The 17,820-nt window shown below is 41.8% G+C and overlaps 1 protein-coding gene across 3 annotated transcripts in view; it reads right to left on the bottom strand.

Moving 5' to 3' along the window:
* The window catches only part of MYOF (myoferlin), a 158,575-nt gene that overhangs the window by 114,190 nt on the left and 26,565 nt on the right, over positions 1 to 17,820 (bottom strand). For all 3 annotated transcript variants that reach the window (XR_012133124.1, XM_073240687.1, XM_073240688.1), the window contains exons 4-5: positions 10,117 to 10,225; positions 7,502 to 7,580 (exon numbers count right to left, since the gene is read on the bottom strand). Coding sequence is in view for 2 of the 3 variants with exons in the window: in XM_073240687.1 (XP_073096788.1) it covers positions 7,502 to 7,580; positions 10,117 to 10,225 (188 nt within the window). In the remaining variant the exon portion in view is untranslated. The remainder of the gene's footprint in view (positions 1 to 7,501; positions 7,581 to 10,116; positions 10,226 to 17,820) is intronic.

Here is a 17,820-nt window from a genome sequence, read left to right as displayed (position 1 = left end):
AACCGAATTGAAAAATATATCAAAAGGATCATACACCATGACCAACTGGGATTCATCCCAGGGATGCAAGGATGGTACAACATTCGAAAATCCATCAACATCATCCACCACATCAACAAAAAGAAGGACAAAAATCACATGATCATCTCCATAGATGCTGAAAAAGCATTCAACAAAATTCAATTTCCATTCATGATAAAAACTCTCAGCGAAATGGGTATAGAGGGCAGGTACCTCAACATAATAAAGGCCATATATGATAAACCCACAGCCAACATTATACTGAACAGCGAGAAGCTGAAAGCATTTCCTCTGAGATCGGGAACAAGACAGGGATGCCCACTCTCCCCGCTGTTATTCAACATAGTACTGGAGGTCCTAGCCACGGCAATTAGACAAAACAAAGAAATACAAGGAATCCAGACTGGTAAAGAAGAAGTTAAACTGTCACTATTTGCAGATGACATGATATTGTACATAAAAAACCCTAAAGACTCCACTCCAAAACTACTAGAACTGATATCAGAATACAGCAAAGTTGCAGGATACAAAATTAACACACAGAAATCTGTGGCTTTCCTATACACTAACAATGAACCAATAGAAAGAGAAATCAGGAAAGCAACTCCATTCACAATTGTATCAAAAAGAATAAAATACCTAGAAATAAACCTAACCAAAGAAGTGAAAGACCTATACCCTGAAAACTACAAGACACTCTAAAGAGAAATTAAAGGAGACACTTATAAATGGAAACTCATCCCATTCTCTTGGCTAGGAAGAATTAATATCGTCAAAATGGCCATCCTTCCCATAGCAATATACAGATTCGATTCAATCCCTATCAAATTACCAGCAACATTCTTCAACGAACTGGAACAAATAGTTCAAAAGTTCATATGGAAACACCAAAGACCCTGAATAGCCAAAGCAATCCTGAGAAAGAAGAATAAAGTGGGAGGGGGATCTCACTCCCCAACTTCAAGCTCTATTACAAAGCCATAGTAATCAAGACAATTTGGTACTGGCACAAGAACAGAGCCACAGACCAGTGGAACGGATTAGAGACCCCAGACATTAACCCAAACATATATGGTCAATTAATATTTGATAAAGGAGCCATGGACATACAATGGGGAAATGACAGTCTCTTCAACAGATGGTGCTGGCAAAACTGGACAGCTACATGTAAGAGAATGAAACTGGACCATTGTCTAATCCCATACACAAAAGTAAATTCGAAATGGATCAAAGACCTGAATGTAAGTCATGAAACCATAAAACTCTTAGAAAAAAACAAAGGCAAAAAATTTTTAGACATAAACATGAGTGACCTCTTCTTCAACATACCTCTCTGGGCAGGGAAAACAAAAGCAAAAATGAACAAGTGGGACTATATTAAGCTGAAAAGCTTCTGTACAGCAAAAGACACTATCAATAGAACAAACAGGTACCCTACAGTATGGGAGAATATATTTGTAAGTGAGAAATCCAATAAAGGCTTGACATCCAAAATATATAAAGAGCTCACCCACCTCAACAGACAAAAAACAAACAATCCAATTAAAAAATGGGCAGAGGAACTGAACAGACAGTTCTCTAAAAAAAAAAAAAATTCAGATGCCCAACAGACACATGAAAAGTAGCTCCACATCGCTAGTTATCAGAGAAATGCAAATTAAAACCACAATGAGATATCACCTCACACCAGTAAAGATGGCTACCATCCAAAAGACAAACAACAACAAATGTGGTGAGGTTGTGGAGGAAGGGGAACCCTCCTACACTGCTGGTGGGAATGTAAATTAGTTCAACCATTGTGGAAAGCAGTATGGAGGTTCCTCAAAATGCTCAAAATAGACTTACCATTTGACCCAGGAATTCCACTCCTAGGAATTTACCCTGAGAATGCAGCACTCCAGTTTGAAAAAGACAGATGCACCCCTATGTTTATCACAGCACTATTTACAATAGCCAAGAATTGGAAGCAACCTAAGTGTCCATCAGTAGATGACTAGATAAAGAAGATGTGGTACATATACACAATGGAATATTATTCAGCCATAAGAAGAAAACAAATCCTACCATTTACAACAACATGGATGGAGCTAGAGGGTATTATGCTCAGTGAAATAAGCCAAGTGGAGAAAGACAAACACCAAATGATTTCACTCATCTGTGGAGTATAAGAACAAAGGAAAACCTGAAGGAACAAAACAGCAGCAGAGTCATAGAACCCAAGAATGGACTAACAGGTACCAAAGTGAAAGGGAATGGGGAGGATGGGTGGGTAGGGAGGAATAAGGGTGGGGGGAGAAGAAAGGGGGTATTATGATTAGCACGCATAGTGTGGGGGTGGAAGAAAGGGGAGGGCTGTGCAACACAGAGAAGACAAGTAGTGATTCTACAACATTTTGTTTTGCTGATGGACAGTGACTGTAATGGGGTTTGTGGGGGTGACTTGGTGTAGGGGAGAGCCTAGTAAACATAATATTCTTCATGTAATTGTAGATTAATGATAACAAAAAAAAAGAGAGAAAGAAAAGGGGGATTACTCCCTGATAGGATAAAACTAACTGCAAATCAATGATTAATGAATGCTTTACATATCCTTAATTTTGATCTTTTAAAGGCTGTCAGATGATCAGCTATGGAAGTACATTTTTCTGATAATATTCCTTTCTCTTAAAAATAAAAAAAGCAGTTCCTGTGTGGTGATCTCCAATAGGTTCTTCACAATGGTATAAAGGTCATATCAAAGTGTGGGCAAAGGGTTTGTTTGTGTTTATACAGAGGATCAAAGCCTAATTTGACTACCCAGAAAATGAATTAAGATACAATATGAAGAAGAACTTCCAACATCAACATCCTCTGGAAGAGTCATTCCAGAAGATGATCATCAAAAAACTTCAACAAAGATCCTGGTGCTGTTGCAGTTGTAGCTGCATTCATCCCACCAGTTCCTGGACTTGCCATTGGAATGAAGAAGGAGATATCTAAGCTGGCCTGTGCATACAGTAAAACAACAAATTTGACTGGATCTATACTGTTGGAACTCAACCAAGAATTAGGAGAAGTGCAAGTTGCAGTGCTCCAAAATCTTGCAACTATAGACTATCTACTATTAAAAGAACGTATGGGATGTGAACAGTTCCCAGGAATGTGTTGTTTTAATTTGTCTGATTTTTCTCAAACTATTCAAATTCAGTTAGACAATATCCATCATATCATTGATAAGTTTTCACAAATGCCTAGGGTACCTAACTGGTTTTCTTGGTTTCACTGGATATGGCTGGTAATTGTAGGTCTGCTTTTGTTATGTAGCTGTATTCCTATTATGTTAATGTGTGTACACAATTTAATTAGTAGTTTGTTAAAACCTATACATGCTTATGTTACTCTACAAGAAGATATGTCAAAGAAATAATCAGTCTTCCCATGTTTTCTTCCATCTGCTACTTCTATAGCTTTTCTTCTTCCTTCCTAATTACAACCCTTTAGTAGAATTCGTGCCTCATATAAAAAATTACCGAGTATCAATTCTTCCAAGTGGTAAAGATACCTCAAGACAAATGCTGGGCATAGAAGTCACAGGGCATAAATCTGCAAAGAAGTAAAAAGCTAACCTTTTCAAACAATATTGCTTCTCTCTCACTTACCAACTTTACATTTCCCTGTATGGCCCGGAAGATGACTGGTTAGCCAGAGACGGGTAAGATTCCTCAAGGGAGGAACAACCTAAGACAGGCACAGTCACAGGGGGGCCATCAGGTGAGCAATTGGAGATCAACAGATGTGAGGCTTAGAACCTCACCCCCCGTGTTTTGAGAGAAATCTTCTGCATCCGTGGATGTTTTGTTGCCCTTGTCTAGCTTGGATTAATACTTAGTCTATAGGCACACACCTGATCATCTGCATTTGCCCTCTTACAGCACTACATTATGCTTTCTACCTTTATCTTGTATCTACCTACCACTTCAGCATTTTATTTAAGAAAATAATAATAATAAGGGAGAAATGTGGGATTCACATATAAATCAAGTATAAAAATCAAATGAATAATCATATCTGACTTGATTGTTTATAGTTCATGATGCGTGATCAAAACTGAAAGTTTCTGTGATATGACTGCCCTTGCACTATTCACCATGTAAGAACTTATTCACCATGTAAGAACTTGTTCGTTATGCTTTAGAAGATTGGAGACTGTTGAGAATTGGGCTTGTGGTTGATTAATGATTGTGCATTGAGTCCCCTATACAGAATTTTATTGTTGTTATCAACCATTTGATCAATAAATATGAGAGATGGCTTCTAAAAAAAAAACAAAAAAAACCAAAAAAACTTAAGACTTAAGAACATTTCCATCTAAAGAAGTTCCTTTACCATACATTGTAAGACTGGTTTAGTGGTGGTGAACTCTTTTAACCCTCATTTATCTGGGAAACTTGTAATTTCTCCCTCCATTCTGAATGATAACCTTGCTGGGTAGAGAATTCTTTGTTGTAGATTCTTCCCTTTCAATACTTTGTATATTTCATGACATTCCCTTCTGGCCTGTAATGTTTCTGCTGAGAAATCTGCTGACAGCCTTACAGAGTTTCTCTTAGAAGCAACTGTCCACTTCTCTCTCTTTTGCGGCTAAGCCACAATTGCTATTGGTTGGCTGTGGACAGGACCTGCCTTCCTGCCAGTTTTTCCAGCAATGGCTGAGCCCCACGGCTAGCCTCTATGTGCCCTTTGTATGGTGTGAGGTGCTTCTAGGGGGATTTGTTGTGGGTGGGCTGAGCAGTGCCAGGCAGGGGCACTGGGGCTGAGCCAGTGGGGCAGGTGGAGAGTTTAGAGCTAGCTCCCACATGCATCTGGCCAGCTGAGATGAGGGAAGGCCAGGAAAGCAGGGAAAGTATCATCTGCCCTCCATCTGCCAGTCAGCAAACTTGGACTGCTGCTAGGCAGAGTGGGCTGGGTATGCAGGAAGTGCTGCTGGGGGTTGAGCTGCCAGCAAGGGTAATGGAGAATTTCAGATCTAGCTCCCACAAGTGCCCAACCAGTTAAGCTGAGGAAGGGCTGGGAAAGTATCACCCACCTGCCCTTTCTCCTCCAGAGAGAGCCCCCTCCCACCCCCACCCTTCTGGCACACTCCCTGATGTTAGTAAACCTTTTAAACTTCTGCCTCTGTACTGGGTCTGAGTGGGACCAGTAGAGCACTCCTGTCCTCCACAAGCGACAGGAGTGTTGGCCCCCCAGCCCTACTGCCACAGAGCTCTAACTCTCTCTGGTGTCTGTCCCCATTATCATCAAAGCCCAGTGCAATGTGGACTCATATTCCTGGAGCAGTTCTCCAGGGCCAAGTGGGCCAGGTTCCTGAGTGCTTTTCCCCTCCCTACCCTGTTCCTCTCCCTCCCGCTTGTGGGCTGGTATAGGGGAAAGGCCTGGGTCCCAGTTGTTCACGGCTCTGCCCCTCTATCCTTTTCAACACAGTCTTCTCTTCTTCACCAGGTGTAGACAGTCTGTTCTATAGTCTGCACATCATTTTCAGGGTTAGTTGTATTTGCTGTAGTTGCTTCCTTGGCGTGTAAGTGGGAGGATGTTTCACCTTGCCGTCCTTCTCTGCCATCTTTTTATCACCTCCTTCCCACACACAAATGCCCTTCTTGAAAAGAAAAATTTAAACCATATCCATTGCCCATCCTTCATTAATTCATTCATTCAACTAACCAAGCATTTACTAAACAATTATGACTTTCCAAGCACTGTGCTACGTACTAAGAACACACAGTTGAAATAAACAGCTGAAAAAGTATGCTCTCTAAGAAATTGTTTCCCATGTAATAATATACTTAGTTCTCTCTTGAGGAATTTATCTTATTCAGCTCTGGCCTATAGTTATTCATGTTTATATCTTACCTTTCTACTGAAATGCAAGCTCCTTGGTGGCAAGCAATACCTTTCTCACCTCTGTATGCCTCACAGGTAGCTACCAGTAAATGTTTTCTAAACTGGACTGAATTTATTTCAAGCACAGTGAGTTTGGTATCTGTGTGATGAAATAAATTTGAAGTGGTGAAGTCTGACTATGAATGATTTTTTTTTATTTCTATTGTTGGATAGGACACAATTTTAACAAATGGGTGAACTCTCAGTCTACTTACGGGCTGTTCAGGGGCTGAGAGAAGGTCAAGGCCAATGGAGAAAGAGAAAGAGGCTCCAATTCAAGGGCATGGCCACGAGACTGGCAGCTGAGAGCAAAGCTTGGTAATCACACATTTAGGAGATGAAGAGAGTAGAGGCCACTACTGGAATCTTAAACCAGGGGGCATGGTATTGGGTGGAAACTGTGAACCCAAAGCAGAGCCTTGCTTGGGACTGCCATATAATGTAATAAGAAATACACAGTTGGTCATTCATATGACCAAATATATATTTCCCAGGTATGTATGGTCTTCATCCACAGTTCCTGAAAACACTGCAGAGTCTTAAAGGTGAAATTGAAATGGATGTGTTGTCATGTTAATGAGAGACTTTTGGACCCCCGCAAGGGCAGGGGCTGGAGGTTAAATCAGCCAATGGCCAAGAATAATTTAGTCATTCATGACTATGCAATAAAGCCTTCACAAAACTCCCTGAAAAGAGATATCACTCTCTTGGATCCTGCTTCTCTGTGGGAGAGAGCTTCCCAGCCTGGGGAACCAGAACATGTCTGTGTGCCAGCCACTGAGCCAGGCCCCAAGCTCCATGAGGACAGAAGCTCCTTTATTTGGGACCTTGCCCTGTGTGTCTCTTCATCTGGCTGTTAACTTGCATCCTTCCTTTATTAAACTTCATTAAACTGGTAAACATGAGTGTTTTCCCAAGTTCTGTGAACCGCCCTAGCAAATTAATCGAACCTAAGGGGAAGATTGTTAGAACCTCCGATCTGTAGCTAGTAGGTCAGAAGCTTGGGGCTTGCAATCAGCATCTGGAGTAGGAGGTGGAGGGCAGTCCCGTAGGACAGAGCCCTTAACCTGGGAATTTGGGGCTGTCCCTGGGCAGAGAGCGTCAGAATTGAGTTAAGTTCTCCAACACCCTGCTGGTGTTTGAGAATTGCTTGGTGTTATGTGTGGGAAGATCCCCTCCTACACACATACAGACATTGGAATCAGCTCCAGGAACCTAAAAAGAGCTATACTGCCATTATTGCTATGTATATTACTGTTATTGTTGTTGTATATGCAAGAACACATAACAGGGACCTTTGGCTGGAGTTTGTATGCTAGATGATCTCACTGTGAGGCTGGTCGGTAAGGGGCTGTCTCACTCTTTGCCTCTTTCTCAAAGAGCATTTTGCAAACAGTTCTAATGTCCCAATACAGGGCAGTTCCACCTGGCTCACAGGGCCCTGCCTAGGTGGGCTGGGACCTACAGACAGTATAATGACAAGGAAGGCTTCCTTGGAGACTCCTTAAGTGTGTTTAGTAGATTCCTTCTGGCATAGGATGGACCTTCAGAGGGGTCAGCTTACCTCCCATGACTGGCAGGCTGGGGTCATTTGGATTTGGAGCTGAAGGTGGATCATAGCCAATCACCAAGTCAATTGTAGCCTGGGTAGAAATAAGTCATTACAGACAGAATCAGTGCAAGGCATCACAACGCTATTGACTCAATGCAAACCAATTCAGCAGGAATGCAAGTTCTAGAAGGAATGAGGATGGAGACAGGAAAGTGAGAAGAGAAAAAGAAGGATAACACATGCTCCACTATTTGTAGCTTCCCACATCTGAGCCCAGATGAGAGAGAAAACGTGGGAAAGAAATTCCCTGTTGCAGGTTGCCAAGTGTATCATTGCAAAGGGGCAACTTCAGAAACAGGAGGACAGTTTTGACAAGTGAGCATGAAATTGTAATCAGCCTCCATCCTGGATTGGTGATGGCCTCCAGTCACAGGATTACAGTCATAAGAGGCTTAATCAGTTTTTAAATGATTAAGTTATTTCTCTGAGCATTGACTTCTAAATTGCTGGAATTTATTTTCACACTTCTCTCTAAAAAGAACTTTAAGTGACTAACAAAGTTATGTAACAATGTGATTCATAAAATAGGATATAAAAGGGAATTAAGTCTGAATAAAGAGGAAACAAATATGCAAATCATGAAGCTCAAAGTGATTGCCTCTTGCATAAAGCATGACCCCAAGATAGCTAGGTACCAAGACAAGGAGAACAGAAAATGTTATGTAACTTTCATTACCAGAAAGGAAGGAACATACTAGTTGCTTTGAGAATATAAAGTTATTCCCACTTTTAAAATATGACATAAATTTCTCACATAGGGCTTTTTTAGGGCAGAGTTTCCTATATTTTATATTTCATGAACCTACAAAATTTCAAAAATGTTTGTTGGGGGAGTCAACACAGGGATACTAACACATATCTATATCTACTATTTGGTCATTTCATAAAAGAAATGAATTTTAATAGCAAAAAATGAGGAAGGAAAAACCTCAGAATAAAGGAAATCCATTGCAAATAAGGATGACATGTATATATACCCACACACCCCACACCCAGGTTACCAGTTAAAATATAGACATAATGTTAGGACAGTTATACTAAAAAAATCATTCACTGTTAATCTGAAATTCAAATTTAAATGGGAATCCCATACTTTCACTTGCTACATTTGGTAAACTCTCTCTCTCTCTCTCTCTCTCTCTCTCTCTCTCTCTCTCTCTCTCTCTCTCTCTCTCTCTCACACACACACACACACACACACACACACACACACAAGTCACCCTTATCACCCTTATTTTTTCCCATCTCTCTATTCATCAGTGAATACTTCTCACGAATCAGCACATTCTGTGGCCAACCTAGGAACTACTGATTTGGGAGACACTGAACATAAATTACATCCCCACAAGTGTCATGACAAATAAAGAATTGTTAAGAGCAGCAATTCAGGGCTACCTATGCTGAAGACTCAGGTAGGCAGAGTGCAAGGAGCATTCAAGGGCTCAACTGCCAAACTTAATCAAAGTTGAAAACCTAGAGGAGCCCACAAATGGTCTACCCTCTGGGTCAGTGGTTTCCAAATAACCTCAGGATTCCCAGAATCCTTCAGGGACCCTTAACAGGGGTGAGGGAGATCCCAGGGAGGGAAATCTTGAAGCCTTTAATCTTCTTACCCCATTCACTCACCATGGTGCAGCCATTTCAGGGTTCTTCTGTGCTTTAAACATGTTTGAAAGCCAGATGGAAAAACTACACACTTGTACCATCTTTCCTAAGTGTCATTTCTCTCAGCCAGGTTTTGGGTAGACAGATGATAGCGTGCATTCTGAGTTTTGTTTTAGGATTAGAATGCTAATTCACAGCCAGTCTATAAGTTTTGGAGACTAGCCAGCAGAATTGATATTCCTAATGGGCACTGAGAAGCCTAACCTGCACTCTTGCCCACGGGGATGGACTATTTTAGCATAAAATGTTCTCCATTTGCCCAGGCTCCCAAGCCAAATAAATCGATTGGAAAATGAAGGGGTTAAAGGTTAATGGGGGCAAGCATTGTAGCTTTATGAGCGCTTGTCAGCAATCTTATAAAATCTTACAGCTGTGATTCCTGAGTCAATTTTTTTTAAAGCACACTTGAGAAAGAGACCTGGTCTCTCTAAACAGACAATATCAATAGATATGTACTTATTTAGAGAGATATGCACTTATCAGAAAACATTCAGCTGCTGGTGCAGTAATAAAGGTCATAATATTAGCATCTTGATATTCCAAGGTAATACTAATGAATTATCTTCTTTAGAATGTTTCATAAGTGTCTGATACACAAAGCTATGCTCACCACACAAATGTTAAAACCTAAGTAGATACACAGGGAGCTACGCCAAGAGAGAGTCCCACTCATTTAGTAACATCTGTAACAGAAAGTCAATTTTACTTAATTTGCTAGCTCAGTAATTGCAAATATAGGGTAAGGCCATATTATTTGCAAATGGACCTGTTTATCTTGAAGTCAGTAGGGGTGTGTGTGTGTGTGTGTGTGTGTGTGTGTGTGTGTGTGTGTGTGTGTGTGTGTGTGTGTTTCACTCAACTATCTCACTTCAAAGCCATTCAACAAGAGGGAGAATGCTTACCCCGGTCTCTTGCCCCTTTTCATTTAGCAGGGAGATCAACTTGTATGGCAGTGATCTGTTCTGGTCTCCGATCAGGTCCTTCAGTGCTACAGTGGCCAAGCCAATTAATCTGCAGGGGAAATAAGAAAGTGCACAGCAACCTGAATAAGAGGCAGGCTTCTGTTTACTCACTGAGCCTCCCAATTCCCCTCCTGTTCATGGGTTATCATTAAAATCACTTATAATGAAATGTAGACCATTTTGTTCTCAACCTAGCAGGTGTTCCAGCAGTAAACATCACACATCAGCCATTGCTTTTCTGCAATGAGTAGTCATTTCAAGAGTCAAACTATGGTGTGTATGAAATTTCAAGTCTTGAATGAGATGGATGCGTGAGAGGCCAAGACTGAGTACAGCCCCCCAGAATACAGGAAGGGAGACAAGTAGGAAAAATCCTAGCATTCTTCTATAACAGAAATTTTAAAGGGCCCAAAAAACATTGCCCACTGTAAAAACATCTCCCCAAATAGCCCTTCTCCAAGTGTGAATAGGCTGTTGGATGGGGCCAACTTTCTAAGTCATACACTGGAGCACTATCCAAAAGTTGGATTTGTGCACTTCTCTCTCTTCCTGAACCCTGAGGGATTACATTCAGCCTCCGCCCCTTACTCACCTAACTCTAAGTGCACAAAACATATTGGTGCAGAAGTACTCATGTGCCCCTGCCCACTGGTGGGGGTTGTTGCCTGTTCTGTTCACTGTAACCCCAGTGCCTGGAACACAGTTCACTTCTTAATACGTATTTATTGAATGAAGCAAAGAATAAATAAGTCTACATACACTGAGAATGAATACTGAAAACATTTTTGGAGTAGGGCACATGATCAAAATAGAATTTATAGAACACACATCCCCAGGGAGTTAGGCAAAATAAAAATGCAACCCATGACATGTAGTTTGTAAATTGGAGGTTGTAACATGCAGCATGATATGAGAGAGGATAGGGTGAAGGAATTCCCTTTGTAAAATGCAATCAAAAAGCAAAGAGGGCCCAGTAGTGTGCTCTCAGGACAGATACTGAAAAAGGAAAAGAGAAATGATAAGAGTCTTAAAATATTATTAAGTATTGTTTATCTTGCCTACATTTTCAGTGACTTATACAAAGAAATAGAAGATATGCTATTATGGAATACTATTAACATAAAAACAGAAAACTAAGCAGTAAGTCCTCAAAGTGATAGAAGAAATTCCTTGTGTCAAAAAATCCAGTGTGAAGAAACCACAGCTGAGCACAGAGCATTAACTCTAGACTTCCGGGCAGAAATAATAATTAGGGAAGTTCATCTTGTGGAGCAATACTCATTTTATTTTAAAACGTAGTACAGTTTCATTACAAATCAGGAAGTGAAAGCTGATGTCAATATGGAAACATCATTTTTGAACTGACATGCAGCCACCTTCTTCTCCTCACTCTCAGACCTCAGAAACAGGACTAGACTGTGGATCTGTGGTCTGTCACCCAACCACACATGTCCGATGGCTCTGCAAATATGAGTAAGTGACTTTGTTTTCTCTGAGCAGATATATATATTGCACAGACCAGGAAACTGCTATAGCACTCTGCTTTATTCAATTTACCCAATGGTATGAACCACTGGCACGCGATTTCTTGGAGGTACACTTGCTTGGATAAAGCATCACGTAAGATGCTCAACAACCATGATGGGCTCTCGTCTCTTATCATATCACAAGTATGGCCACTAATTGACAACAGAAAAGGGAAACTCTGCCTCCAGGAGATAAGAGTGAACTTTCAGCCCTTTTAGGTCAGTACGGAAATAAGGTCACACAGTCAATGCTGAGAATTGATCGGATCTTCGTGGAGTGATTTTTCAGATGAGTATTGTCATTCAGTAGGTGTGTTAGATGTTTTTACATGAGAAAGCCCTTTCCTCACTTGGATTTTTATCCCCCCAACACACTGAGGACAAGGGTCCACACACATGACTTCATCACCACCAGGCGAAACCTCCCAGCTGAACCTCCCACACCAGGTGAGGGCCCTGACAAAATGCTATCTGTGTCTCCCTCAGTCCCACATGGTGTAAGCCTGATGAAAATTTCTTTCCACTTTTTAAAATTAGCACAGTCAGCCAGGTGGTTGCTTAACTGAGTTTCAGAAGAATAAACTGTGAAAACTACAGGTTTAAATCATCCGACTGGTATTAAATATTTAAATGAGGTGCTCACCTTGAAAGATGTGGAATCAGACCAGATTTTTTTTCTCACAGTTCTATGATTCATAATCTAACAGCATTGCACACTTGAACATGTACAGATTTGCTTTTACTAAAGCCAAGATAACCTGAATCTGTATCAGCAATAAATAATTCTTTGAACAAACCCAAGTACAGCATGCAGGGGCAAGTGGAAGTGAGAAGAGGGGTGGCCTGGCACTGGCCCAGCATTTATCAACCTTGGCACGACTGGCATTTTGACCTGGACAGTTCTTGTTTGGGGAGGCTGTCCCGTGCCTTGTCAGATTTCAGCAGCATCCCTGGCCTCTACCCACTAGCATCTCTACACCTTGCCAATTGTCCCCTGCTATGTAAAACTGACCCCAGTTAAGAACCACTGGGCTAGATGATTCCTGTTCTAGCCCCACCTCAATGTCCCAATTTCTTTCAAGGCTTTGGCTAAATCATCTAACTCTCTGAGCCTACTTCATTATCTGCACATAAGCGGACTGAAGGAAATATCTCAGGCCCTTTTCAGCTCTACAAGTCTGTTAGTAGGCTTGTATATATGATATTTTCTACATATATCTACTTAGGAAACTACCCTTTGTTAAATATTTCTTTTCTCTTAAAGTTCATGTTCATTGGTTTAGGAAAAATATATCCTAGAATATGTCCATGTTGGACAATCCAGAATGTAGGCAGGGTTTCTGCCTTCAATGGTATTGGCCTATAAGGTCATGGGTCAAACTTAAGTTCATAACATGTTGGGAGAAAAGGTTAGGTTGATAACAGAAATGTGGAATACAATGAGTGATGTGTAATACAATAGGGAGTGGTGTGGCTTGTGGCTAACTGGAGAGACTAGGCTTGCCTAAAACACACAAAGCCCATCTGCCTGCCCTTTATGGTTTTACAACCTCCATTCTGTCTCAACCAATATTTGCTGCTGTCCCTTCCCCACGAGAGGATGTGAGAGGGTGATAACAGATAATGGACCAGGAATGAAGCAGAATAAAAGCAGCAATCACAAAATCTAATCTTAATTCCTTCTTTCAGAAACCTTTAGTCCCATTTCTTAAGATTCACGTTTTCATCATAAAATTCTGATGCTGTGGTGTTGGAGATGGTGTGTAAAAGAAAAGCTGACTTTCTTTTTTCTGAAGTAAAGATAGTGTGTTTAGATGAAAGCCTGGAAAGACTGTTGAACCAGGTACGTTTAATGGCTTGGCTGCGTTGAAGGACAAACAGTTACAAGTTTTGAGAGCTTTCACTGTAGCTGAAGAAAACTTCCTTACGGGTAAGTCTGATCTCTGTAGGACTCCAGGAACACACCCAGCCTGGCCTGGCTGGTTTTCTGTGACGTTTCCTGGATACAAAATACTGTGAGAGACTGGGAAATGATTACTTGGCCTCCTACACAGGGAAAAGAAGGGTTCAGTCAGACCACAAGCTAGCTTCCTTTAAAGGAGGTGACCCTAAACTGAGAACCTGTTTTCTTTCTTATTACTAATGCTTCAGATATGCTAACGTATTCCCGTGTGACAGTCATGGGGACACTTTGCCTTGTGTTTTCAAAAACAAGAGTCTCCCCATGGACTCCACCCAACACTAAAACAGATGGACCATGTCTCATAAGTGGAAGAATTCCTTATAGTGAAAGAATCTCAAGGCCCTTTGGCTTCCCAGCTTTACTTGTGGAATTAATAAAGTGCAGATATATTCTGAACTGAAGAGCAAGCCAGTTCTGCTCCTGATTCCTTTCAGTCTGTGAAGATCCATAGAGTTTTGAGTTGGGTCTCATTCTAAGCAGTGAGAGCAGCTGCTTGAAAATTAGATGTTATGATTGGAAAAATGAAGGTGTTTAATTGTAAACTAGTCAGGTTAGTCAGGCAAGGGTTGGTTAAGAATTTCTTTAACTGCTTCTTAAAACGCAGACTAGTGTATTTAAAAAAGAGACATGGAAAACGTTCTCCTCATTAACGTGCAAGTAAGAGTTAACAGTCGCATGCCACTGTGGTGAGTAAGGGCTTTGCTGGCCAGAGTCCTTAATCAGGGGAGTTCACATATATCAAGCTGTTCCTCTGTGCAGCAGGGACTCAGCCCACATCATTACTGGAGGAGGATTTACTGGAAATTCCTTCATGAAGGAAAGGAAAAATATGTTGGAAGCTGTAAAGTCGTCACATATTGCACTGTTTTGCCCCTAGAGACTACAGCAGTTCCAAGTCCCCACCCTCTGGGGGGAATAACAGTTTCCAACTGGGCTAGGGACAAATACTTCAAGCATCTCCCAGGTCCCCTGTAGAAAGCCAGGAAGGGCCATGACCTGCCCACCCTTTGAAGTACTGGGCCCTCAGCCAGCTGAGCCTTGTCACCCTGTGTGGCCCATGGGGTTCTGCACCTGGACCCTGTCACCCTTCCCCACACTTGTCTTTCCCCTGGACCAGTGTCTGTCAAGCTCCTCTCCTGCCCCCTCCCCTGAACCAAAAGGTGGGCGTGTCCAGCACGCACTTTGATTTCAACCAGATGGGCTCAAGAGACAGGGGCAGCCATGGCAGCGAATCCCACCACAGGAAGGCTTTGTAAGCGAAACCCCCACAAAGGGCACCTCCCTGGATCTCCCATCCACTTCACCAGTGGGGAACCCTCTTGAATTTCCCAACTGGCCCACCCCTGCCCTCTGGATTAGCTCACAAACCATTTTTCAGAGTGGTTCCCCAGACCTCCCTGTAGCAGAATCAGGTGGTTCAGACTACCCTGAGTCAGACTTTCTCTTTAGTTAATTCTTACAACCAGGAAGTTTGAGAAACAACAGTCTAGAACAGTGATTCTCAGTGGGAACTGAGAAGGGCGGAGAGCTGGGTGGAGGGCTGGGGATAGGGAAGTCAGCTGGCAGAGCCAGATATGGGGAGAGGGGGACATGTATTGTTTTTAAAAGTATGTAATAACATAGGTTCACATTTGAGAAATGGGCTAGAAATCCAATTATTTAATAGAACAAAGTACTAAGCAAAACTCCATTAAACTCTACTTGGCAGGCCTAGTTATCTGCGCCTCTCCTGTGGCTTCCCCTCCTTACTCCACATCAAGATTGTCAGAGATCCTTGAGACCTCTGGCCTGTTCATCAAAAGGAGGCAGAGGTTTCAGAAAACTAGAAACACTGGTCTGCACAGTGTTTCCCAAACCTGGCTGTGTAAAGGCCCTGGGGTAGGGCTGAGCCCTGTAGTTTTAACAAACTCCATTCCTGGATTTTGGAATCACCAATCTAGCCTGAAGGCTGTGGCAGATCTGCAGGATTCAGGCTCAGCAAGATTTCCCTTTTTTCCAGCCCCTCCCAACCCTGCCAAATGGCATCACTGTAACAAGGGCAGGAGAGGAGTGGAACCCGGGTCTCCCCACCAAAGATTCCCTGGTGAGGGAGGCTCAAAGGCCAGAGTCAATTATTTTGTGTCTGTAAGAAGCACGTCAACTAGCCTAATGCCTGGCATATAGGAGATGCACAGTAGTTATTTCTTGAATAAATGACTCTAACTTGCATTTTTCCATTTTTACCTGACCAGAATCTGTGCTTGCCTGTTTGGATGGGTCAGTGGAGCACCCAGGCTCACTCTTTGTCTAATCCCTTTGACCATTAGAATCAAGGTAGTATCATTCATTCATTAATTCATTCATTCACTCGTTCATCAAGAACTAGGACCTTATAAGGTAAGAGGGACAGTGTAATAGTGATTAAGAACTTGGAGCTAGGCAGAGCTGAATAAAGCAGATTCATCCTTCTGCCGCCAGATTGTTCGACTTCTCTGAGCCTCCATTTCCTCACCTGTAAAATTTTAGGGGTGACAGCTCCTACCTAAAAGTATTGCTGTAAGGATTAAAAGGATGATGTGGTAAATGCTTAACAGTCACCTTTTATTATTATTTCAGAAACTACTCTAAAAAAGGCATCTAAAAAAGCATGTGACTCCAGGCCGGCACTTGAGGGAAAGCTAGCCTGAACTAATGCACAGCCTAGATCCCAAGCAGGCAGGATGATCTATGCAGGGGGCTGTGTAGGTGGCCATGAATGAACTGATAAGAACCCTTTGTAACTACCTACATCCATTTCTACACAATCACTGTGCAGTTTCTAGAACCAGTACTTTCTCTTACATATATTAACTAGCTCCCTCCTCACCATCAATGTTATACATAACATGAATTTGTCTGGAAAACCATTTTTATTTTCAGGGTTAGACCAGCAATAAACTTCAGTTGTAGATAACTTCTCATAAAATACAATTAACAGAGTCTGAATGAAGTTTCTATGGCCATAGATCTCATGTTTCATTATAAACAGACCCCAAAACAAATCCTTATACAAAAACCCTATCTGATCTAGCACACCACACACACACACACACACACACACACACGCACACACACACGCACACACACACACACTACCCTGTTGTTTTGTACTTTTTTCTCCTGCTTTATTTTTCTTCATTATATTTATCACCACCTGATATACTATATGTGGATTTCTTTGCTTATTATCTGTTCCATCCATTCAGATGTTAAGTCCCACAAAAGACATGGAGCAGCCCCAGTGCCTAAAACAGTGTCTGACACCGGGTACCTATTAGCAAATGTTTGTTGAATAAATTACTGACCTACGTTTGAAGACAGTTCAATTACCTTGCAAATGATTTACAGGTTATTAGGCTTCCTCTCCTTAGAGAAGGCCCTCCTAGTGCAATTAGAAGATAATTTTAGCTCTTGTCATTATGAAGTGCCTTTCACATTCAGTCTCTCTGGATGTCTTTCTCCAGGGCTGTGGACTTTCTTTACTCACTCATGAGACGTTAAGGATGCCAGCAGGACTGTGGCAGCTTACAAGGTCACCCCAAACAGTGGGGTTCAGCCTCTCCAGGACTTGGAGATGGCCAGCTCAAAACAGCTTTGATCTTTTCATAGTTTTACCACATTACTGAAAATATGAATCTAAAAAAAAAAATCAGAACTGGGAATCCTGTTCCACAGTAACATCTTTTTCTGGTTTAGATTTTTCCCCAGCCTGAACAGCTACTCCAGTTAGAACACCTGCCTCAACCCACGGACTGCCCATCGCTCCTCACAGACCACCTCGGGGAAAGGAGAGGTGCTGGGGCACCTAGACAAACCCCAAGGCTGCGCTTGCACGCAGCAATGCAGCAGTGAGTCTCATCACCAGAGGAAGTAAAAGTTCTGAAAGCTTGTAGATAAGGTCTTCTGTACACCAGGAAATAAAAATCTCTCATAAGCAATACCCTACTGTCCCATCACATTAATTTCATTCCAAACCAGTCTTTCTGTTTTCACTAGTTTAAAAACAGCAACAGTAACCTTTTGCCCAGGAAGTTCATGTATTTCATAGCCCAAGCTTTCCTTTCCTTTTCTTATAATTCTATAGCCCCCAGAACCCTGTGTGTGTGTGTGTTACACTGTTTTCTCACTGTCACATCC

Source organism: Manis javanica, chromosome 7 (genome assembly GCF_040802235.1).
Source record: "Manis javanica isolate MJ-LG chromosome 7, MJ_LKY, whole genome shotgun sequence".
Taxonomy (NCBI): domain Eukaryota; kingdom Metazoa; phylum Chordata; class Mammalia; order Pholidota; family Manidae; genus Manis; species Manis javanica.
Note: the sequence above shows the minus strand (reverse complement) of the source record. Positions and strands in the feature narration are given on the sequence as shown.